Source organism: Bombina bombina, chromosome 1 (genome assembly GCF_027579735.1).
Source record: "Bombina bombina isolate aBomBom1 chromosome 1, aBomBom1.pri, whole genome shotgun sequence".
NCBI lineage: Eukaryota > Metazoa > Chordata > Amphibia > Anura > Bombinatoridae > Bombina > Bombina bombina.
In genome coordinates this window covers 1,440,070,716-1,440,097,347 of record NC_069499.1, presented here as the reverse complement: position 1 = coordinate 1,440,097,347, position 26,632 = coordinate 1,440,070,716, and the positions used below count along the sequence as shown (strand labels likewise).

Here is a 26,632-nt window from a genome sequence, read left to right as displayed (position 1 = left end):
GGAAAAGGAAGAACCTAATTGTTCCTACTCATTCTAAATAATGTTAGCCATCTTGACAGGAACCGGGAAAGTCTGGGGAACCACCCTCTCCTTGTAAACCTTATCCAACTTAGGAATGGAGGGTTCCTCTGGTAGTTTGGGTTTGGGAACCTCCAAGGTAGCCAGCACTTGTTTTAACAAAAAAGTTCTCCACTTTTAACCGAAAACCTGGTTCCTCCTCTGTCGGAGCTTTATATGACACGGACTCCGACCCCAAAAGGGCCTCTTCTGACGCATCAGATTTGGCCTCATCATTGTACCCCCCCTCTGGGGCATCCAACAGATACAACTCCTGGGACGGGCCGCTATGAAAAGCTCTACGCTTAGCAAAACGCTGCAAAGCATGGATCACCTTAGCGACTGCCGTTTCCAGCTGGTTTGCAAAGTCTGGCGGCCAAGCAATTTCCCCCGAAGGGGTAACAGTCGGACCCTGGGGCACTGCATGTGGTATAGGGGATGCCAATGTGGAATGCACCTCGCAGGACAGAGACCCCCTCAGAGGTGGACGGCTCAGTAGTGCTAGACTTTCGCTTATGTTTGGAAGCCATAGCCTTCTCAAGGCCTGTGGAAAACAGTTGCGCAGGTTGGTCTACCAAAACCTCACAATAAACACAGGTACAAGACTTAGCTAAAGAGGGAGTACCCTCTAACGCATCAGAATCCTCCATAGCTTTTAGAAAAAAAAACTAGAACAGGCACCTTTATAACCACCAATGGCCGGGGCACTCACCACCTCCTCTGCACTGGACTCAGAAACCGTTCTCGTCTCCTCCGTCGCAGATCAAACCGGAAGTGAAGAAGCCCCACCCGGTCACAAGGATGTCTATGCAGGACCGTCCCTGCTGAGAAGAAAAATGTGCGAAAATTCCCGGAAGAGAACCTATCAGTTCCACAAGCCAGAGCCGCGTCCATGCACATAATGCAGCAATCACACAATAAACCTATCATGAACATAGCCCCTCCTGCTAATCCGCTAATAAGAATCTTACCCCTAGATTCTATAAAGATAAAGGCGCCACACTGTGGCCCTGCTTTTGTGTTATCATTATATAAAAATGAAACGATCTTACCAGAATCTACGCGTGGAAGAGGAACACAGCCCTTCAAGTGTGACAAGTAATAGCAGCACTCTTGACTTGAAGAAAGCAATCTGCGAAACTCGTGAATGCCGATTGCTAAAGGAGCTGTTAATATGAAACGGGATGGTGTCGCAAAGGGAAGCTCCCCCCGCATCTCTGGACTCTAACGCTCACCCAGGCCCTCAAGTTGAGAAGCTTAAAGGGCTAGTTAAACTCCTGTCCCATAACAAAGGGTAGAACCCCTCATAAGGGACCTCCGATAATCCGGCACCTCTCTGCCACCTCCTGTGACGAAAGGCAAAGAATGACTGGGGGATGAGGGGAGTGGAGGAGGTATTTAAGCCTTTGGCTGGGGTGTCTTTGCCTCCTCCTGGTGGCCAGGATCTTATTTCCCACAAGTAATGAATGAAGCCGTGGACTCTCCTCCCCTTTAGATGGAAATTTGTGTTTCTAACATTTTATTTTAGGGACCTCTCCATACTGACGAGACATATTAGATCATCTTACCTGAGCGGCAAGCTTTTGAATATCACGCCCTAAGTAATGTGATTTGGTATACAGACAGAGATAAGATAAAGAAGCATGTGTGTGTACAGAAAGTGATAAACTAAAATCTGATTTCCCTGCAACTTCAACCCATTTTGATGGGTTGTGGTGTCAAAGACAAAACAGCAGCTATTTCATATACAAAAATAAAACAAAATCAATACATTTTATACTCTGCTGCATTGTATAACAAGTCACTGGAAACACATTAAGGGAAAAGCAATTTTAAAGTCCTGTCCCTTTAAAGTTACAAGCTCTATCTAAATTATTAAAGTTTTAACTTTTGTGTCCCTTTAATCAGTCACTCACCTGGACATCTAAGGACTTGTTTAGTAGAACATTTCCAGGTTTTAAGTCACGATGAATTATAGGAGGACTTAGGTAGTGAAGATAATTCATGCCCAGCGCCACCTGGTGGATTATTTGAAACCTTAGCGCCCAAGGAACCTCTGTTTTAGATTTACTGTATTTATTCAGAAGGCAGTAGAGGGAACCATTGGGCATGTACTCCATAACTAAGCCATATTCTATTGTTCCCTTCCTCTCATAGATTCCAAGCAGCCGAAGTACATATGTATAACTGGCTCTGTGCATAATCTCTTTCTCCTTCTTGAGACTGTCTAAATCTTTTCTGGGAAAAAAAAAAAATGTAAATTAACAAGTAGAAAATTTGAGAATGCGTAAAGTCTAGAGGCTTGCACTTTTCCAACTGGCAGGCTAACTATGCTAAAAAGGACATACTAGGGTCTGTGTCACTGTCTGTAACAAAACACCCATTTGTGTGGGTGGGAGGTTTGGGAGGGATGGAGGGAGGTGGGCAGCACCCTACCTACTTAAAATGAGTTTGGAAGAGAGATGGAGGGAGGGGATGCTACAAATTTTTGAATCTGTGAGGGGGTGCCCCTAAATCACGATCGTGGGGAGGCAGGAGACCCCTACACTGAAAAAAATTAAATAAAAAAAAGAAACAAACTATAAACTGCTGCCAATACCTAAGATGGACGGACACCATTAGGAGGGGGAGGGTAAGCAAGCCGTTTGGACGGGATCAGGGAGGGGGGAATTCTACACTTCAGAAACATAAATAATTTTTTTTTATTTTATAAAAAAAAAAAAACACATCGAAAAACATCAGTCTGTCTGCCAGTACTTAAAGTAACAGTGATCACCACTAACATCACTGATATAAAAATAAATCCCCACACAATCATTATTCACATACCCCCAATAGTGAATAGCAGCAGCCATAAATATCCCTAATGTATTCAATGTTTTATATGTCTCCAAAATAGCCCCCAAACATCTCCTCCCTCTACCTTCCTTCTCAGCATTTACTATATTTTTCAAAGCCTCGGTTCGTTCTCGTGGCTTTCAACTGTGTCACCACACAGTGCAGATGAGACGTTGCACTTGCTCAAATTTGGCAAGTCACGTAACAGAATGATCCAATCACAGAAGCGCAACAGCCCGTGCATGGACCTAAAAACTAATTTGCGACTCGCTTACTACAGGGGCCTATCGAATCAATGTAAAACCATATATCCTTAGGGGCTGAGTGTGGGGGCCATCTATAACGGTCTAGATGCATAATGCCGATCCTCGGCCCGCATATCCTTCTGTATTGAGCATATTGATGATGAACCTGGCTTCCTCCAATTTCTGCATGCCCCCTTTGGCGTCCAGCTCATGGGGCACGCAATTATTGGAGGAAGCCGGATTCGTCATTAATATGCTTTATACAGAAGAGTATGTGGCGAGGATCGGCAGTATGTTTACCATAACGAAACAGTAAGTATTTTAACCCCTTAATGACCGGACCATTTTTCAATTTTCTTACCCTTAATGACAATGGCTATTTTTACATTTCTGCAGTGTTTGTGTTTAGCTGTAATTTCCCTCTTACTCATTTACTGTACCCACACATATTATATACCGTTTTTCTCGCCATTAAATGGACTTTCTAAGGATACCATTATTTTCATCATATCTTATAATTTCCTATAAAAAAAATATAAAATATGAGGAAAAAATTGAAAAAAACACACTTTTTCTAACTTTGACCCCCAAAATCTGTTACACATCTACAATCACCAAAAAACACCTATGCTAAATAGTTTCTAAATTTTGTCCTGAGTTTAGAAATACCCAATGTTTACATGTTCTTTACTTTTTTTGCAAGTTATAGGGCCATAAATACAAGTAGCACTTTGCTATTTCCAAACAACTTTTTTTCAAAATTAGCGCTAGTTACATTGGAACCCTGATATCTGTCAGGAATACCTGAATATCCCTTGACATGTATATATTTTTTTTTAGAAGACAACCCAAAGTATTGATCTAGGCCCATTTTGGTATATTTCATGCCACCATTTCACCGCCAAATGTCATCAAATAAAAAAAAAAGTTCACTTTTTCACAAATTTTGTCACAAACTTTAGGTTTCCCACTGAAATTATTTACAAACAGCTTCTGCAATTAAGGCACAAATGGTTGTAAATGCTTCTTTGGGATCCCCTTTGTTCAGAAATAGCAGACTTATATGGCTTTGGGGTTGCTTTTTGGTAAGTAGAAGGCCGCTAAATGCTGCTGCGCACCACACGTAAATTATGCCCAGCAGTTAAGGGGTTAAATTAGATAGCTTGTAGGGAGCTTGCAGGGTTAATTTTAGCTTTAGGGTAGAGATCAGCCTCCCACCTGACACATCCCACCCCCTGATCCCTCCCAAACAGTTCTCTTCCCTCCCCCACCCCACAATTGTCCCCGCCATCTTAAGTACTGGCAGAAAGTCTGCCAGTACTAAATAAAAGGAGTTTTTCTTTTTTTTAATAAAAAAAAATAAAATGTTTTAGCTGTGATGGACTCCTGCCTTAGCCCCAACCTCCATGATTCCCCCCCCCCAGCTCTCTAACCCTCTCCCCTACCTAATTGCCGCCATCTTGGGTACTGGCAGCTGTCTGCCAGTACCCAATTTGCCCCCCAAAAAAGTGTTTTTTTTATTATCTTTTATTACCATTTAAATTTTTTCTGTAGTGTAGCAGCCCCCCACAATACCCCAACCCCCTCCCAGATCCTCTTATATTTACTTTTTCCCCCCTCTTCCCACTCATTGGTGTCAGTGTGGGTAGCTAATCGCGCACGCACGCGCACGCGCGCCCCCGCACGCTCCCGGCACCCGGCGTGCACATTGCACTTACAGGAGCCGGATGCCGGGTAGCGATGGGCCGCCCACCCGCCTCCCTGTTGCGCTCCCACCCACCAACGAACCGGCACCATCGCTACCGGTGCAGAGAGGGCCACAGAGTGGCTCTCTCTGCATCGGATGCTTTCTAAAGGGTATTGCAGGATGCCTCAATATCGAGGCATCACTGCAATACCCTGAGAGCTGCTGGAAGCGATTGCGATCGCTTCCAGCACTCTCTTAGACAAGTGACGTACCAGGTACGTCCATTGTCACTAACTGCAAGTTTTTGCAGGACGTACCTGGTACGTCACTTGTCATTAAGGGGTTAAAAAAGAAGCGTCTTTGTAAAGTTTAATGACTTGAAAGTGCCCCTGTTTTTAAGAGTATTTTTAGATACTGGGCTTTAAATAATTAAAAATTATGGTAAATCACAAGTATTTACCATCATTTTAAATAAAGGCCCCCTTCATTCATCAGTATTAAAAGAAAAAAAAAAAAAAACCAGGTGAAAAAAAATAACGTATGCTTACCTGATAAATTAATTTATTTATTGACACGGGTGAGTCCATGGGATCATCAATTACTGTTGGGAATATCACTCCTGGCCAGCAGGAGGAGGCAAAGAACACCACAGCAAAGCTGATAAGTATCACTTCCCTTCCCACAAACCCCAGTCATTCAACCAAAGGAAAAGTAGAGAAAGGAAAAAACACAAGGTGCAGAGGTGCCTGAGGTTTATACAAAAAACGGTCTGAAAACAGGGAGGGCCGTGGACTCACCATGTCAAGAAAGAAAGAAATTTATCAGGTAAGCATACATTTTGTTTTCTTTCTTCCCCCAAGGCAGAACATACTGTGATCTGAGATGTCATCGCAGAAAATGCAGCATGTCTGCAGAAAGAATGGGACACATGCGGGAACTGTTAGCACTTTTGCTTTGCAGCACTGCTACACAACAGGCTGTTCTCTTTAAACTCTCTTTGCTCTGGTTACATTGTGTACATTTTCCTTAACACCGTGCAGCCACTGTTAGAAAAGAATTGTAAAATATGGGGTAGCACTGCAAAGCAGCAGTGTATTTATTGATGACTGCCTCCTTTTAACTGCTGCAATATAATATATAAAACTTTCAAAAAAAACATTTTCTCCAGTTAATCAGTATATTGCAAGTAAGCTATTTCTTTAGTTTAACTGCCTAATTTAAAATTGTATTTAAATTTCAAAATGACCTGCAGAAATATTGACTAAAAAAACGTTAATTGCAGAAAGTGAAAAAAAAGTTTTGCTTCTGGGCTTAGGACGCGGTGAGTCCATGGGCTCATCAATTACTGTTGGGAATCAATACCCAAGCTAGAGGACACAGATGATATAGGAGGGCAAGACAGGTAACCTAAACAGAAGGCACCACTGCTTGAAGAGCCTTTCTCCTAAAAGAATCCTCAGCCAAGGCAAAAGTATCAAAGTTATAGAATTTAGAAAAAGTGTTCAAACAAGACCAAGTCGCAGCTTTACAGATCTGTTCAACAGAGGCCTCATTCTTGAAGGCCCCAGAAGAAGACACCACCCTAGTGGAGTGATTTGTAATTCTCTCAGGAGGCTGCTATCCAGCAGATTCATAAGCTGTACTCTAACACCTCTCAACCAGAGGGAAAGAGAAGAGGCAGTAGCTTTTCAGCCTTTACGTTTACCAGAAAGGCCAACAAACAATGCAGAGGACTGACGAAAATCCTTCAAAGCCAGCAGATAAAAATTTTTTTGAACCCACACAACATCTATGTCTAAGGACAGAGAGAAGGAAACAACAATTTCCTGATTAATATACCTGTCCTCATAACCTTAGTAAGAACCTTAGTAAGAAAACCAAACTTGGTACAGATAACTGCCTTATCAGCATAAGCGATAAGGAGAAACACACTGCAACACAGAGTTCAAAGCCCTCCAAGCAGAAGAAATAGCTACAAAAATAAAAAAAAAACACTTCCAAGATAATAAATTACTATCTATGGAATGCATAGGCTCAAAGGAGCCTGTTAAAAAAAAACTTCAAGAACAAGGTTAAGACTCCAAGGTGGAACACCTAAATTAAACACAGGCCTGATTTAAAATCTCTGCTTAGGAATGCAAGCTGTCACTAGAAGCACATTCCGGCTGAGAAAGCAGGAGTTTTACCTGGGTTCAAACCCACAACCTTCTGCTTCAGAGCGGTGGAGCTAACCACCACCCCACCTCTGACAAATGGATTGTACATCCGGTACGACCACCAGACGCCTAAGTAGTAATCAGACCCTAAAGGGTACTGACCGACAAAACCTTTCTCCAGACCATCCTGGAGAAGGGACCAAGACTAGCAATCCTGACTCTACTTCAAGAGTAACCCCTGGATTCACAGCAAAAAGGATATTTACGCCTATATCTTGTGACAAATCTTTCCAGTAACTAGCATGCAAGCCTGAATCATGGTCACAATGACCGACTCGGAAAAACCCATGCTTACAACAAAACTAAGTGTTCAAATTCCACGCAGTCAGCTTCAAAGTAACAAGATTTGGATGAAGGAAGAGACCCTGATCAGAAGGTCCTTCCTTAGAGGCAGTCCCAAGGTGGAGAGAGACTATTCCACCAGGTCTGCGAACCAGATCCTGTGAAGCCACGCAGGGGCTATAAAAATTCCCCATCGCTCTCTCCTATTGATCTATCAGAACATCTATCAGGGCGGTCTGTGGATCCCTCGACCGAGAACCGTACCATGGAAACTTGGCATTCTGTCAAAAAATGCCCTCATAGGCCAACTCCAGACCCTCCATTTGAGGGCTTACCTAGAGAACACCTCCGGAAGGGGAACCCACTCCACGGGATGAAATATATGTCTGTCATCCACTTTCCAGGGATGGATTTTTACGAATGAACTTTTGATCAGACAGCAATTGTGAGGTTCCACCCACTGAACAATCCAAGTCACCTCCTACAAGGCTAAGGAACTAAGGATTCCTCCCTGGTGGTGAAAAAAACCCATTGAGGAGATATTGTCCGACTGGAACCAAGCTAAAAATGGCTGAAGCCAATCCATCAAAGATTGCAAATTGCTCTCCACTTTAAAGAAGAGAGCAGACACTTAACTAGACGCAGACTGCTTACCAACCCAGTAGGTCTGTGTCCAAGGTCACATCACCCAGGAACGTCTCCAGAAGCATGCACCCTGAGACAGATACTCCTGAAAAACCACAACAGGAGAGAAACTTTTGAAGACTGAAACTAGAACTATTCTCTGAGATAGATCCAAGAGTTCTCCATTTCACGGAAAAAAACAAGACTAAGGGAACCATCCGACCAATTCCCTCCAAACAGAGAGTCCCTGAACAGTGAAACCGCAGCTAGGACCAGACTCCCCACCTCCTGGTTGCAAGATGACTAAACTACCCACCAAGCCACAAGAATCTGCAGTGAAATGGCCAGTAGATTGCAGATAGAAAAAAGAAAAAAGACTGATTATCTGACCTCTGTTAGCCATCTTCTCCTAAAAAGAGAATCTATTAATGTACAAGCCTTACGTGCCTGGTCTTCCCAGGCGGATACCCATTCAGGTACTGACCAGGCATGGCCCTGCATAACTTACGAGATCAGAAGGCATCGGGTGCATTCAGGGTATTATGTGGTAGTCCCAATAAAATACCCTTGTAGATGAGACAAGGAAAACTCCTTTCTAGATTCATCTCCCATCCCTGGAAAAGATGAACAAGATCACTAAAAGAGAACCAGCTCAAAGGAAGGATGACGCCTGAGCCATATCTTGTTCAGAAAAACACCCTTGCAATACTCCAGGTCTGTCTAGGATGACGGAACGCAGAAACGTGAGTAGATCCCGAATCGATCCCAAATGAGGGTCATACTGATTTAGCAGGAGGTAAATACCTTCCCATTCCCTAAATGAGACTGGAACTATCACTCCCAGAGCGAAAGGCACTGAACCCAGTTCGAGGATTGCCTCTCATCCTACCTGGATTGCAAAACCAGTTCAATATCCAGCACTTTAACCCTTAGGTGAGTGCATACTGCTCTAGGATTACTGCAAAAATCGCACAAATAATGTAGCACAAGAATTGCAGCAGCACCACTTCTCCTCTTCAAAAAAATCTCTTTATTTCCACAAATGGGAGCAGGTTTAACAAGAACAATGTTTCGGGTTATACACCCTTAGTCATGTTCATACCTAATCACCTTAAATACCTACAAACAGGTAAGACCACACCTCTTCACTTAACATTCTAATTATACATATCCTTTTGATTCTACTGACCTCTAGTGTTCAAAACCTCAATACAAAAATTCAATTTTTCATTAATTAATTTTATAAAAACAAAAACACAGATGTTGTCGGCAAATATATTATTTACAGAATACAAAAGACAATGTTCAAGAAAAAAACTTACATAGAATTTATGTTACTCTCTACTTTTTATAAAAATACACTTAGATCCAATTCCCTATTCATTTCATTGGGGGCTAATGCATCTAATTTGTTAATCCAAAAGGCCTCACATTTTTGAAGGAAAAATTCTCTATTGCCACCTCGTCTAGGCCTTTGTATGTGATCTATTATCTGAAATAGCAATTGTGCAATAGTATCACCTTTACTCAAAAAATGATGGGCAACTGGCGCATTCAAATCCTTTGTTCTAATGTTGGATTTGTGCTGAACATGAACAATTCTATCCTTGGCCCTCTGTGTCGTCTCTCCAATATAAATTAACCCACACGGACACTTGATTAAATAAATCACAAAATTTGCATTGCAATTATAGTAACCCTTAATCCTGAATTTCTGTCCTGTAAGAGGATGAGTGAACAAATCTCCTTTAATCATATTGTTACAGCTAGAACAATTCAGGCAAGGGAAACAACCATTGTTTTCTGAGGTAATAAATCCCAATTTGGATTTCTTTTTAGTACCAACATCTGCTTTAATGATTTTATCCCTTAAACTAGGGAGTCTCGTATAGGCTGGCATAGGGGTCCAAAACCTCTGGGTTGCATTCCCTTAGGACATGCCAGTGCTTCCTCATAATTTTGTGTATTTTTATACTATGAGCACTGAACTCTGAAACAAACACTATCCTGTCAGGGTCCTTCCTCTTTTGGGCATTCTCATTATTGACCTTTCCCTTTGGTGCGTGCAACACTTTATCAATAGTTTTGTGAATCATATTGTAAGGATAACCTCGCTCCACAAACCTAGACCCCATCCATTTTAACCTCTACAACGCCAGAGTTTTATCCTTAACAATATGCTTAATTCTAAGCATCTGGCTATAAGGTAATGATCTCACAAGAGCAGGTGCATGAGCAATAGTGAAATATAGAAGACTATTCCTATTCGTATCTCTCCTGTATAAATCTGTTTTTAACAGGGGACCATCTTTGTATACTTTGGTGTCAAGGAAATTAATAGATTCCTCACTCCAGGCTATTGTAAATTTAATATACCTTGATGCTGCATTCAATTCCATCACAAACTGATGGAGGGAGCCAATGTTGCCCCACCAAATGCCAAATATATTGTCTATGTAAGGCCACCAGGTGGCGCCACACAGAAGAAAAAGTTTATTCTCATATACAAATTTTTCTTCGAATATATTCATAAAAATATTGGCATAGGTAGGGGCGACGTTGGACCCCATAGCCGTACCCTGTTTTTGTACAAAATAGGAATCCTCAAAAAGAAAATAGTTACAGTACAATATTATCTCCATCAATTCAACAATAAATTGTTGTTGTATTATTGTAAATCTATTACTCCTTGCTATAACATATTTGATAACATCTAGACCACTAGTGTGGGGTATAGAGGTGTAAAGACTCACAATATCCAAGCTATACAAAATAAATGTATCCATATTGCCAGACAAACCCTCAATCTTTGCCAAAAAATCATTAGTGTCTTTAATAAACAACATAGCTTGTGCTACAAATGGTCTCAAGAGTTTGTCTAGTTATATAGATATATTTGTAAAAATTGAGTCAGTGCCCGCCACTATAGGGCGTCCTGGTAGGGCCCCCCAAGTTTTGTGAACTTTCGGGAGTGTATAAAAACACTGGAATGATATACTCATCCTTAATAAGAACATTTCTAGTCTCACTGTCAATAAGCCCTTTCTGGAAAGCTCTCTGTACACATTTTTTTATATCACACATAATTTTAGTAGAAGGATCAAACGTTAAAGGCATATAAACATCAGTTTTAGATAATTGACCTTGAATTTCATTGATATAATACCCCCTATCTAAAATCTCTGTGACTCCGCCCTTGTCGGCCTGTTTGTAAATTAACTCTTTATTCTCACATAAAGCTTTTAAGGCTTGATTATCTTTCTTAGACATATTTGATGTATACGGTTTCTTCTTTTTACATTGCTGTTTCTTTAAAATATCCAGGTCATATCTGACCAACCTCATAAATACATCAATACTGGAATCATATGAAACTGGAACAAATGAGCTTTTGTTTTTTAAACCCAAGTTCTAATCTTGGCAGTCTCTGGTTTAGTTTGCAACCCCATCACACAGTCAGTATTGGAAAAGAATGATTTTAATTTAAGACTTATATTAAACTTGTAAAGATCTTGTTCTAACTTAAACCAATTACACCCTTCTTGCTTACAAAAAGACAACCCCTTCTCCAATACCTTACATTGATCCTCTGTGAGATGTGTACCAGAGATATTAATAACGTCTCTTCCCTTGACGAGTCTTCCTCTGCGGTTCCTGATTCGGCTGGCTGTTTACAGGATTTGCGGCGATACCTCCTGCCGCCCCATCTCCTCTGAATCTGATTCCCCCGACGAAGACTCCGTGGTCATTTCGGAGCTACTCGCACCCTTCTGCGTTCTACCTGGATTGCATATACTGCCCCTGGGAGGAACTTAACTTGGACACAAGTCCAAACAAAGTCTCCACCTTACAAGGAGACGCCAAAAGCAAAGGATAGGAGGAACATAAATTATAGAACCTGCAACTACAGAACTATAAAGCCTAAGCTGTACCACTAGACCCCAGGTAGGCTTCTCAGCTGAGATTCAGCCACAAAGCCCAACGGCTAGCACAAGTCTCATAGGACCAGACATTGCTCTAAAAGAGCAATAAAAACCTCCAGCTTCTTCCATGGTTCCGTAAGGAGCAGCTACCCTCCATAAGGAACAAGGAAATCTAATGGAGCCTGCAACAGAAAAAAACTATAAAGAACGGGAGACAGGTAGAAAGGAATCCCTAGTATCTCCTACCCCTGAGAAAAATGTTCAACAAATTCACAAAACTCCCAAGGGTTGACAACGACAGGAGTATCAATGTCGTCCAAGTAGTTAAAACCTTCCACAGTACGCGAGGTATGAAAACAAACATCTGAAGGAGATGACTTCAGCATCAGATGAAGGAATTATACTGTCCAAATCTGAGATATAGTCCTCAGAAACTCCCGGTGAAGCTTCCTCACCAGACTAGGAGGAAAACAAATTGAGGCAGAATGTGGAGCAGAAACCTCACCATCTGAATCTTAAATATCTTTTTGCTTTGTCCCTGTAGGCAAGGAAAGGGAAACAGATAAGGCAGCAGGTACCAAAAGGCCACCTGAGCTGCAAAATCTGTAGGCAAAAAACCTCCTCCAGGAGATTGAGAGGAACCACAGGGCACTGCATGTGACGCCATAGAGGCTTGGGACAGATAAGGAGAAGTTTGTTGCATTGCCTAAACAGCATCATCCTAGGAGATATGAGATTTAGAGGGTAACGTCTACTCCGTGGAACTAAGTAGGACCGCAGGGCACTGCCTGTGGTGGCAAAGAAAACCCCAACAACTTAGGACGTATAAGAGAAGCTGTTGCATATCTAAACAGCATCATCCTGGGAGAAATGAGGTTCCTAGGCAACAAAGCATCTTGAGGCGTTGCACTACCTAGCTTATTAGAAGAAAAAATATAATAGTCTTTAAATTAAAGACAATTCATATTAATTCATATTCAAGAACAGCCCCCTGTTCCAACACTTACATTAGCCCCACATTGAGTCTTTATTTGACAAACTCACACTGGCTATCATTCATAAGGATTGCTGCTACTATTTGTGACCATATCACATAAAAAATTGTGAATTTTTAACATTTAGCAGCAGCATCCAGCTGGTTTAGCCATTATGACTCGAACTGCTGACGCTGCACCGCTGAGGGCAGAATGACTAAATGCGGCTCATGACACTGGGAACTCGAATTTGATTCTCACCATCTGAATCTTCCCTCTACAACTTGTTTAAAACAATAGCTTGCGCCAAAGCGCTGTTCCGATCTCCACCCGGAGAACAAGACAGGACTACATACAGAACTCCTCTTGCCCAAAATGGCACCGCTCCGTCTCTGGGGGGAAGGAGGCGGAAAAGACTGCTGTAAAGCATGCAAACATTGCGCTTCACCCGGCCATAAGGAAAGTAATAATTTGCACTGAGTCCTCTGTATTTTTTAACAAATAAAGTCAAAACAGCAGTGCCTTAGCTTGCTGAGCCACAAAACAGTTTTTGAATCCTTTTCTGCCAGAAGGAGAGCGAGCTCTCCTCACACAAAAAATACGAAAACGTATCTCACAGGCTTGATCTGTACCTCATTTCTCCTCTTAAAAATCCAAAATACATAAGGATTGAACCACCCGAACCTTTGTTACTATACATAGGGCTTTTGAGGATTAGTATTAAACATTCCGAGCCTCAATTAGGGTTAAAGGACCAGTTCACTTAAAATGTGCTATCAAACACTTGCATACAGGTGGGTTGAATTGCATGCATCTCATACCATTTTCTCCCTGAGAGAAAAGAAGGGGAGGGGAGAAAAGGGAGGGAAAGGAAAGGAAAAAAGTGTGAGAGAGAAAGAGAAAGAAGGGGAGGAAAAGAGAAAAGTGGGGAGGAAAAGAAAGGAGTGAAAGAAGGGAGCAAGAGAGGTAGTTGAGAGAAAGAAGGGAGGAAGGGAAAGAGTTGAGGGAAGAAGGGAGTTGAGGGAGGAAGGGAGGGAGAAAGGGAAAGAAGGGAGAGAGGAAAGGAGGGAAAGAAGAATACACTTTGAAGCAATCACTGCCCTTCACATGAAACAACATACAGTAATTACCATCATAAAAGTAATGAAACTTTTTAAGTGTCCATTTACTATTTACTCCGTGGGTTCATGAATGCAGAGAAAGCTAGCTATTAGTAGCTAACATACATTAGCACTGAGAGTTTATGATTAGACATCACAAGCTGATCTTAGCAGTGCACAGACGCATCCAGTCTGTTAGTTACCAAGACCTGCAATAAGCACTGCGCTCTCAGACCCACCACAGCTGACAAGGGGAGGCAGCATATCGGCACAAAGGTCTTTTCCTCCAACCTCACCTTGCAAGCATATCCCCGGGCAAGTTTCTCACCAAGAACGCTTCCACTGCAAAAAATGTTGGCAGGTCTAAATGAAGCAATGGTTTAAAGGAGCACTGCCTGTGAAGAGCGGCCTCAATCAGCGCACCTTTCTCTGTAAAAGCCTGCACTTTATCGTTTACTGTACTGTGTGCTGGCTTTTAGAGAGAGAGGATAGGGCAGATGTGCTGCCCCTCCCAAATCTGCTGCCCTAGGCACCGGCCTCGTTGGTCTAGGCCATAATACGCCCCCGATTCCAGGGTATCCCTTACGTAACCGCATATAGCCTTCTGCAATGCAATCTGTGTGTGATCCATGTTATTTATGTTGCTCTGTAATTGCACATTGCTTATCAGATGCACTCTTGACACTGACCGTTATGTCATAGTTACATTACACAGCGATGAAGCACAGATTGCATTGCAGAAGGCTATATGCAGTTACGTGAGGGATATCCTGGAATGGGAGATGTCAGTTACGTAAGGGGTAACCTGCAATGTGAGATGTCATGGATCATCTAAGCGTTTCTGTGCTCAGTGAAACTGCTTCTTCATTTACATTATAAAGCCTGATGCCTAAATATGCCTTCTGAATATAACTGGTAACCGGAGCAGTTGTTAGACTGTACTAGCGTGTTTGCATGTATTTTTCCTTCGGTATCTTTATTTGCTTTCTGTCCTTTAGGGAGCTGGTGCAGCATTTATTTTGTGAATAGGTATCAGCTATGCATAATTTTTATAACAGTTTCAAAGTTTAGTAGAAAATACTACATTTTTGTTTTCTGCTGTTCATGACTAGTGTTGTAGTGTACCGGCGCTATTAGTTTCCTAATCAAATGGGTATGGTACATTGTATAAGTATCAGAAACAAGTATCCGTAGCAAATTCTAACTCTACGCTGCACTCTGAATGTTGTACATTACAATGTCTGAAGCTGTCAGTGATCTGTTGGAAATAGTCTTACCTTCAGTACAGCGATGTTACTGAAATACAGGAGGGTGCCTTATGAGACTGCGCAAAAAAACTTGAGTCTGGACACAAGCAAAATGAAACTAGAATGAGGAACACGGAAGTGCTTTTATTTAGTGCTCGTCCTTGTTCACACTTGTGACAACGTCATCGGAGGGGGGTCAGAACCGCAAAGCAACTTCGGGCTAAACGCACATATCAAAAAGGTAATACAGGGTATATAGACCAGCATGTTGAAAACTTATATTAAAAAAATAATAACTTTATGATGAAAATACTGTGTATTTATTGTTTCGGACTAGCATACTTACATTTTTAAAAGCTTTCAAATAAAAATAAAACATTTTTTGGGTGAACTGTCCCTTTAACCTCTTCTATCCTGAAGTAGATTCCTATCCCCAATCACATGCAAGTGCCTGCACACTGCCATAAATAATCCTTATCAAGGATTTCTTGTCCCAAATAAATACAGAGAGGTCTGAGCCCCTGCAGTGCCAGCCTTATAGCCCCAGAAGAAAAAAAGGCACTTACCTGCATTCTAGCCGTCCGGCAGTCAGACGACTCACAAAATATGAGAGGATGCCACTCCTCACAGAGACCTGTGTAAAAAAGACAGAGTAAACCTACTCAGGCTTTCTACAGGGAGTGCAGAATTATTAGGCAAATGAGTATTTTGACCACATCATCCTCTTTATGCATGTTGTCTTACTCCAAGCTGTATAGGCTCGAAAGCCTACTACCAATTAAGCATATTAGGTGATGTGCATCTCTGTAATGAGAAGGGGTGTGGTCTAATGACATCAACACCCTATATCAGGTGTGCATAATTAGGCAACGTCCTTTCCTTTGGCAAAATGGGTCAAAAGAAGGACTTGACAGGCTCAGAAAAGTCAAAAATAGTGAGATATCTTGCAGAGGGATGCAGCACTCTTAAAATTGCAAAGCTTCTGAAGCGTGATCATCGAACAATCAAGCGTTTCATTCAAAATAGTCAACAGGGTCGCAAGAAGCGTGTGGAAAAACCAAGGCGCAAAATAACTGCCCATGAACTGAGAAAAGTCAAGCGTGCAGCTGCCAAGATGCCACTTGCCACCAGTTTGGCCATATTTCAGAGCTGCAACATCACTGGAGTGCCCAAAAGCACAAGGTGTGCAATACTCAGAGACATGGCCAAGGTAAGAAAGGCTGAAAGACGACCACCACTGAACAAGACACACAAGCTGAAACGTCAAGACTGGGCCAAGAAATATCTCAAGACTGATTTTTCTAAGGTTTTATGGACTGATGAAATGAGAGTGAGTCTTGATGGGCCAGATGGATGGGCCCGTGGCTGGATTGGTAAAGGGCAGAGAGCTCCAGTCCGACTCAGACGCCAGCAAGGTGGAGGTGGAGTACTGGTTTGGGCTGGTATCATCAAAGATGAGCTTGTGGGGCCTTTTCGGGTTGAGGATGGAGTCAAGCTCAACTCCCAGTCCTACTGCCAGTTTCTGGAAGACACCTTCTTCAAGCAGTGGTACAGGAAGAAGTCTGCATCCTTCAAGAAAAACATGATTTTCATGCAGGACAATGCTCCATCACACACGTCCAAGTACTCCACAGCGTGGCTGGCAAGAAAGGGTATAAAAGAAGAAAATCTAATGACATGGCCTCCTTGTTCACCTGATCTGAACCCCATTGAGAACCTGTGGTCCATCATCAAATGTGAGATTTACAAGGAGGGAAAACAGTACACCTCTCTGAACAGTGTCTGGGAGGCTGTGGTTGCTGCTGCACGCAATGTTGATGGTGAACAGATCAAAACACTGACAGAATCCATGGATGGCAGGCTTTTGAGTGTCCTTGCAAAGAAAGGTGGCTATATTGGTCACTGATTTGTTTTTGTTTTGTTTTTGAATGTCAGAAATGTATATTTGTGAATGTTGAGATGTTATATTGGTTTCACTGGTAAAAATAAATAATTGAAATGGGTATATATTTGTTTTTTGTTAAGTTGCCTAATAATTATGCACAGTAATAGTCACCTGCACACACAGATATCCCCCTAAAATAGCTAAACTAAAAACAAACTAAAAACTACTTCCAAAAATATTCAGCTTTGATATTAATGAGTTTTTTGGGTTCATTGAGAACATGGTTGTTGTTCAATAAAAAAATGAATCCTCAAAAATACAACTTGCCTAATAATTCTGCACTCCCTGTATAACAGGGCAGCAACATGTTATGAAAACGCAGCAAGGCCCACCTCACAAATTCCTAACTGCTTTAAAGCCACCACTGCCCTACTGAAAAGACTAACGTGAAGTATGGCTAGACAAAAACTTGAAAGGAATTTCAGAGTAAACCTACTCTGGCATTCAAAATAAAAAAATCTTGATTGAAATTCAATTTTCTACAGAGACCAAACACTTCAACTCCTCCTTGCACGAGAGGCAAAGAGAATGACTGGGGGTTATGGGAAGGGAAGTGATACTTAAAAGGGACATGAAACCCATTTTTTCTCTCTCATGATTCAGTTAGAAAATAAAATTTTAAACAACTTTCTAATTTACTTCTATTATCTAATTTGTTTAATTCTCTTGGTATCATTTGTTGAATAAGCAGCAATGCACTAATGGTTTCTAACTGAACTCATGGGTGAGCCAATCACAATCGATATATATATTCAGCCACCAATCAACAGCTAGAACCTAGGTTATCTGCTGCTCCTAAGCTTGCCAAGATAAACCTTTCAGCAAAGGATAACAAGAGAAGGAAGCAAATTAAATAATAGAAGTAAATTGGAAAGTTGTTTAAAATTGTATTCTCTGTCTGAATCATGAAAGAAAAAATTTGTGTTTCATGTCCCTTTAACAGCTTTGCTGTGGTGCTCTTTGCCTCCTCCTGTTGGCCAGTAGTGATATTCCCAACAATAACTGATGATACCGTGGACTAACGGTGTCATAAGAATGAAAGTTGCCTTTATTTCACGGCTTCTTCACATCTTAGATAAGCGGTTGTGACGCCTCATGGTACTGCTCATTTTTTCAATGAGGTGAAGTTTCCTCCTCGATCTGCATTAAGCTGTAGGCACACACGGCTATTGGCTAAGAGGTGGAAACGTCCCCTCATTGAAAAAAGCTGTGGGCCGCCAGAGCCGCTTAGCCAAATAAAGGCACTTTTTCATGAATGAAGGTGGTCTTTATTTTTAGTGGTGGTCACTTTAAGCAATAGGCCACTTGCACAATCTAATTTTCCATTTTATAGTATGAAACTTTATAGTGCAGGACTCAACAAACCCAGGAGCCACAGAGCTACTGTTTCCTAGAATTTTACCCCTGGCTCCTAACTTTTTGGTTTATTCTCCATATATCTATAAACCACTGTATGGCTCCTTAAGATTCTTAAATGGCTCCTAAATTTTAAACAGATCTGTCGACCCCTGTGTGATCTGAAGAACATACATCAAGATCTTTAAGAAAAGTTTTTCTAAAGATATTTCAACAAAATTCGCCATAAAAGTCTATGGGGATTTTTATAGATAAACAATTTTGTAGTGAGTGATCCAAGCGTGTCACGGTCTGCTGTGCTGTACTTGTGGGGGACATACTAAACTGCATATTGGAATGATGGAATGATTGGCTGCAATGCTAAACACCATCACAAGGTGTCGTCATACTTTTACACACATACATGGTAATGACTCTGCTGTAACTCAAAATATGTTATTTTCTACAGTGCTTGATACAAAGTTGCATAAAGTATTTGCAAATGTCTAACTATTCACTTGCTGACATTATATACACACACATATATATGTATGTGTGTGTATATAATGGGATGTGTACCCGGTCCGGTATGAGAGTGCAGTCCCCTTCCGTGTGTATATATATATATATATACACACACACGGAAGGGGACTGCACTCTCATACCGGACCGGGTACACATCCCATGACCCTGCAACATGCTCAGCCCTGGCTGCTCACCAGCACTCACAGGAAGCTGAGCTGTCCCCAGAGTCACAGGCAGTTAACCCCAGACATGTCTGGGTGCAAGAACCATAGGGAAAATTACAAAACAAATTAATAAAACACACAGAGAAAGTCCTGCACACACTTACAAGCTCTCAGCTAAGATTTAAAAGCAAAACTGGAAAGGTTAGTTACCGCATCTGGCCAAATGGGACAAGCCCAGGTACCACGTCAAGGTCCTTTCCAATACCTGGGACCCTAAAACAGCCACACAATGCAAGCTCTCAAATCCAAACAAACTGGGAACAAGGGAAGGGTGCACAGGCTTATGTAATCACCCTAGACATATACAAAACACGGAAGGGGACTGCACTCTCATACCGGACCGGGTACACATCCAATGACCCTGCAACATGCTAAGCCCTGGGTGCTCACCGGCACTCACAGGAAGCTGTGCTGTCCCCAGAGTCACAGGCAGTTAACCCCAGACAAGTCTGGGTGCAAGAACCATTGGGAAAATTACAAAACATGGCGGATATAGGGGTTAACATATTTTTATATATGGGTATTATGGGCGGAATATCATGGTTACACATCCCAAGGAACATATTTGACCTGTTTCTGATAGGAATATTGGTATAATTATTTTTATATATGGGGATTATGGGCAGAATATCATGGTTACAAATGCCAAGGAACATATTTGACCTTTTCCTGATAGGAAACATGGGTATAAATATTGTTTACTTGGGGATTATCGGTGCAATTTCATGGTTAAACATGCTAAGGAACATATTTGACGTTTTTTTTATAGAAATATGGGTATAATTATTTTTCTTTTTTGGGATTATGGGTTAAATATCATGGTTACACATGCCAAGGAATATATTTGACCGGTTTTTGATAGGAATATGGGTATAATTATTTATCTACGTGGGGATTATATGTGGAATATCATGGTTACATATGCCAAGGAACATATTTGACCTGTTTCTGATAGGAATATGGGTAGAAATATTTTTATATAAAGGGATTATGGACAGAATATCATGGCTACACATGCCAAGGGACATATTTGACTTGTTACTGCTAAGAATATGGGTATACATATTTTTATATATGGGGATTATGGGTGGAATATTATAGTTACACATGCCAAGGAACACATTTGACCTTTTTCTGATAGAAATATGGGTATAATTATTTTTCTACATGGGGATTATGGGCGAGATTACATATACGGCGCAGGCTTCAATGCAAGGGTTGAAACCCATGCCGCCCATAATTTCACCTCGCACATCGGGGTATTACATATACGGTGCTGGCAGTTCATTAAGTGCCGTAAATCGGATAAACTAGCGATGTCCAGAAATAAGCGTAAATGCACATTTCTGGAGTCACCAGTGACTTACGGCACTTTAGTAACTGCCGACGCCTAAGAAAATAAAAAAATCTCCCTAAAAGTCTAATCGGCCTCCCAAAAATAAACCTCACACATAAAACCTCTATATCCGCCATCAAACCCATATCGGAACTAATAATAACAGTATTAAAACCAAAACCGACAACCCCCCACAACGCAATATGCCTAATTAAACTATTAACCCCTATATCCGCCATCAAACCCACATCATAACTAATAAAGTATTAACCCCTAAATCCGCCAACCCCAACATTGCAAACTACCTTATGTATTAACCCCTAATCCGCCATTAAACCACATCGCAAAGTCCCTATTAAAACTATTAACCCCTAATCCCCCATTAACCCACATCTCTAAGTCCCTATTAAAACTATTAACCCCTAATCCGCCAAAACCCACAACGCAAATAAATAATTAAATTACTAAGCCCCCTAACCTAAGCCCCCTAACTTAACACCCCCTAAATTAAACCCAATTACCTAAATTAATAATTCAAAATTACAATTAAAATAAAAAAAACTAACATTACTTTAAATATAATAAAACTAAGTTTAAATAAAGTTTAAATATGGCATCCCTTGAATTCTTATGGGCTGATTTGATTCTTCATCTGTTCAAATCAACCAAAAGGATTTCAGTAGCTCTCATCTTATTGGCTGATTTGAATTTGAAGATTCAAATCAGCCAATAGGAATGCAATGGATGCCATATTTAATAGCGTACCTTGAATTTACTATTCAGTATACAGTGGAGATCGTACCAAGAGGATCCTCCACGCTCCATGGCTCTGCGGTCGCCAGTCCTGCTCCGCGCTCATCTCCGCTCCGGCTTGGTCTTGGATGAAGAAAGAAAAGGTCCCCGCTTGGAAGACTTCACTGACGGACTTCAGGAACCAGTTGCCACTTGGAAGAGGACTTCCCCACCTGGAACAGTACCTTCGCCGCCAGACTTCAGGAACCGTGAGTACCAACCAGGGGTTAGATTTAGGCTTTTTTTGGGGGGTTTGTTTGTTTTTAGATTAGGGTTATGGGCCTTCTTAAAAGAGCTGACTGCCCTTTTAAGGGCAGTAAAAGAGCTGAATGCCCAAACAAAATGTCCCTTTAGGGGCAATGGGTAGTTTAGTATTTTTTATTGTTAGGTTCTTTTATTTTGGGGGGTTTGGTGGGTGGGTGGTTTTACTGTTAGAGGGGGGACTTAGTTTTTTTTTTTTTTAAGGAAAAGAGCTGATTTCTTTAGGGCACTGCCCTACAAAAGGCCATTTTAATGGCTATTTGTAGTTTAGTATTAGATTTATTTGGGGGGGGGCTTTTTTTCATAAGGATTAGGTATAAAAAAAATTATATTTGATAATTTAGTTTTTTATTTTCTGTAATTGTAGCTTAATTTAAACTTAGTATTTTTAAAGTAATGCTAGTTTTTTTATTTTAATTGTAATTTAGTTTTATTTTAATTTATGTAATGGGGTTAATTTAGGGGATGTTAGGTTAGGGGGCTTAGTGATTAGTTATTTGCGTTGTGGGCTTTGGTGGTTTTGGGGTTAATAGTTTAATAGGTTTATTGCGTTGAGGGTTAATGGCGGATTAGGGGTTAATACATTTAATAGGGACTTTTATTAATTGCAATGTGGGTTTGATGGCGGATATAGGGGTTAACATACTTTATTAGTTATTGCAGTGGGGGATTGCGGTTGACAGGCAGATAGACATTGCCCATGCATAAGGTGTTAGTTAATATTTTAAGGGAGTTATGGTGCGCTCACTTACTCAGCGCAAGGCTTGCTGCAGCTGCCTTTGTGTGGCGAGGTGAAAATGGAGTAAAATTTCTCCATTTTCGCCACGTAAGACCTTCCGCTGAATATGTGATACCGATTTGCTACGCGGTTCTATGTTAGCTTATGGGAGTAAACACTGCGGGTGATGGGTGAAATATATGTGCCGCATTTATATGTAATACCAAAGTCGCGTAAAAACCAGCGGCGCCGGCTTTTGAAGATGACGCCGCATATGTAATGGAGCCCTACGGGTGAAATATCATGGTTACACATGCCAAGGAACATATTTGACCTTTTCCCGATAGGAAACATGGGTATAAATATTGTTTACATGGGGATTATTGGTGCAATATCATGGTTACGCATGCCAAGGAACATACAGTGGGGCAAAAAAGTATTTAGTCAGCCACCAATTGTGCAAGTTCTCCCACTTAAGAAGATGAGAGAGGCCTGTAATTTTCATCATAGGTATACCTCAACTATGAGAGAGACAAAATGTGGAAACAAATCCAGACAATCACATTGTCTGATTTGGAAATAATTTATTTGCATATTATGGTGGAAAATAAGTATTTGGTCAATATCAAAAGTTTATCTCAATACTTTGTTATATATCCTTTGTTGGTAATGACAGAGGTCAAACGCTTTCTGTAAGTCTTCACAAGGTTGTCACACACTGTTGCTGGTATGCTGGCCCATTCCTGCATGCAGATCTCCTCTAGAGCAGTGATTTTTTGGGACTGTCGCTGGGCAACACGGACTTTCAACTCCCTCCAAAGGTTTTCTATGGGGTTGAGATCTGGAGATTGGCTAGGCCACTCCAGGACCTTGAAATGCTTCTTACGAAGCCACTCCTTCATTGCCCGGGTGGTGTGTTTGGGATCATTGTCATGCTGAAAGACCCAGCCACTTTCATCTTCAATGCCCTTGCTGATGGAAGGAGGTTTGCACTTAAAATCTCACGATACATGGCCCCATTCATTCTTTCATGTACACGGATCAGTCGTCCTGTTTTCTTTGCAGAGAAACAGTCCCAAAGCATGATGTTGCCACCCCCATGCTTCACAGTAGGTATGGTGTTCTTTGGTTGCAACTCAGCATTCTCTCTCCTCCAAATACGACAAGTTGTTTTTCTACCAAACAGTTCTACTTTGGTTTCATATGACCATATGACATTCTCCCAATCCACTTCTGGATCATCCAAATGCTCTCTAGCATACTTCAGACGGGCCCGGACATGTACTGGCTTAAGCAGGGGGACACGTCTGGTACTGCAGGATCTGAGTCCCTGGCGGCATAGTGTGTTACTGATGTTAGCCTTTGTTACGTTGGTCCCAGCTCTCTGCAGGTCATTCACTAGGTCCCCCTGTGTGGTTCTGGGATGTCTGCTCACCGTTCTTGTGATCATTTTGACCCCACAGGGTGAGATCTTGCGTGGAGCCCTAGATCGAGGGAGATTATCAGTGGTCTTGTATGTCTTACATTTTCTAATTATTGCTCCCACAACCGATTTCTTCACACCAAGCTGCTTGCCTATTGCAGATTCAGTCTTCCCAGCCTGGTGCAGGTTTAACCCCTTAATGACCGGACCATTTTTCCATTTTCTTACCCTTAATGACAATGGCTATTTTTACATTTCTGCAGTGTTTGTGTTTAGCTGTAATTTTCCTCTTACTCATTTACTGTACCCACACATATTATATACCGTTTTTCTGGCCATTAAATGGACTTTCTAAAGATACCATTATTTTCATCATATCTTATAATTTACTAAAAAAAAATAATAAAATATGAGGAAAAAATGGAAAAAAAACACACTTTTTCTAACTTTGACCCCCAAAATCTGTTACACATCTACAATCACCAAAAAACACCCATGCTAAATAGTTTCTAAATTTTGTCCTGAGTTTAGAAATACCCAATGTTTACATGTTCTTAGCTTTTTTTGCAAGTTATAGGGCCATAAATACAAGTAGCACTTCGCTATTTCCAAACCACTTTTTTTCAAAATTAGCGCTAGTTACATTGGAACCCTGATATCTGTCAGGAATACCTGAATATCCCTTGACATGTATATATTTTTTGTTAGAAGACAACCCAAAGTATTGATCTAGGCACATTTTGGTATATTTTATTCCACCATTTCACCGCCAAATGCGAGCAAATAAAAAAAAAAAACTTTACATTTTTCACAATTTTAGGTTTCTCACTGAAATTATTTACAAACAGCTTGTGCTATTATGGCACAAATTGTTGTAAAAGCTTCTTTGGGATCCCCTTTGTTCAGAAATAGCAGACTTATATGGCTTTGGCATTGCTTTTTTGTAATTAGAAGACCGCTAAATGCTGCTGCGCACCACACGTAAATTATGCCCAGCAGTGAAGGGGTTAATTAGGTAGGTTGTAGGGAGCTTGCAGGGTTAATTTTAGCTTTAGGGTAGAGATCAGCCTCCCACCTGACACATCCCACCCCCTGATCCCTCCCAAACAGCTCTCTTCCCTCCCCCACCCCACAAATGTCCCCGCCATCTTAAGTACTGGCAGAAAGTCTGCCAGTACTAAATAAAAGGAGTTTTTTTTTTTTTTATAAAAAAATAAAATATTTTAGCTGTGATGACTCCTGCCTTAGCCCCAACCTCCATGACCCCCCCCCCCCCAGCTCTCTAACCCTCTCCCCTATCTAATTGCGGCCATCTTGGGTACTGGCAGTACTGGTACCCAATTTGCACAAAAACATATAAGTATTTTCTGCTTTTTTTCTTTTTTGGAAGGTTTTCTGTAGTGTAGCAGCCCCCCACAATACCCCTACCCCCCTCCCCCTCCCAGATCCTTTTATATGATTTAAAAAAATATATATTTCCCCCCCCCCCTCTTCCCTCATTGGTGTCAGTGGCCAGCTAATGCGCACGCGCGCCCCCGCGCGCTCCCGGCACCCGGCGTGCACATTGCACTTCTAGGAACCGGATGCCGGGTAGCGATGGGCCGCCCACCCACCTCCCTTTGCGCTCCCACCCACCAACGAACTACCGGTGCAGAGAGGGCCACAGAGTGGCCCTCTCTGCATCGGAGTCTTCTAAAAAGGTATTGCAGGATGCCTACATATGGAGGCATCACTGCAATACCCTGAGAGCTGCTGGAAGCGATTGCGATCGCTTCCAGCACTCTCTTAGACAACTGACGTAACAGGTACGTCTATTGTCATTAACTACTTGTTAATGCATGACGTACCTGGTACGTCAGTTGTCATTAAGGGGTTAAAATTTTGTTTCTGGTGTCCTTCGACAGCTCTTTGGTCTTCACCATAGTGGAGTTTGGAGTGTGACTGTTTGAGGTTGTGGACAGGTGTCTTTTATATTTTTAACAAGTTCAAACAGGTGCCATTAATACAGGTAATGAGTGGAGGACAGATGAGCCTCTTAAAGAAGAAGATACAGGTCTGTGAGAGCCAGAAATGTTGCTTGTTTGTAGGTGACCAAATACTTAATTTTCCACCATAATATGCAAATAAATTATTTCCAAATCAGACAAAGGGATTGTCTGGATTTGTTTCCACATTTTGTCTCTCATAGTTGAGGTATACCTATCATCTTCTTAATTGGGAGAACTTGCACAATTGGTGGCTGACTAAATACTTTTTTGCCCCACTGTATTTGACCGGTTTCTGATAGGAATATGGGTATAATTATTTTTCTATGTGGGGATTATGGGTAAAATATAATGATTACACATGCCAAGTAATATATTTGACTTGTTACTGCTAAGAATATAGGTATACATATTTTTATATATGGGGATTATGGGTGGAATATCATGGTTACACATGTCAAGGAACACATTTGACTGGTTTGTGATAGGAATAGGGGTATAATTATTTTTCTATGTGGGGATTATGGGTGGAATATCATTGTTTCACATGCCAAGGAACATATTTGACCTGTTTTTGATAGGAATATGGGTGTAATTATTATTCCTCTACATTTTTTCCATTCTGTAAAATTTGCAGATTCCTTATCACTTTTAAACTGTGATGTTTCCAATTAACAGTGACCTAACTTTATATGGACGAGGTTTGCACTGGTTTTTGGCTGTAGCAGAGCTAAAATCTAAAACAGTGACAATAATGGACTCACAAAGCAATGAATATAACACATACTGTGCTGTTGTCCAAAAAATGCTCTATTGCATTCACACTCAATGTCCCTCAGTTGAGTTTCTGAAGCAGACTGGACTTGGATTGCCCCAAAAAAAAGTAATTCTTAGG

General features: G+C 41.3%; 1 protein-coding gene across 2 annotated transcripts in view; it reads right to left on the bottom strand.

The window, feature by feature from the left end:
* The window catches only part of LOC128652606 (receptor-interacting serine/threonine-protein kinase 3), a 145,063-nt gene that overhangs the window by 109,737 nt on the left and 8,694 nt on the right, over positions 1-26,632 (bottom strand). For both annotated transcript variants that reach the window (XR_008401296.1, XM_053705540.1), the window contains exon 2: positions 1,974-2,295. Coding sequence is in view for 1 of the 2 variants with exons in the window: in XM_053705540.1 (XP_053561515.1) it covers positions 1,974-2,295 (322 nt within the window). In the remaining variant the exon portion in view is untranslated. The remainder of the gene's footprint in view (positions 1-1,973; positions 2,296-26,632) is intronic.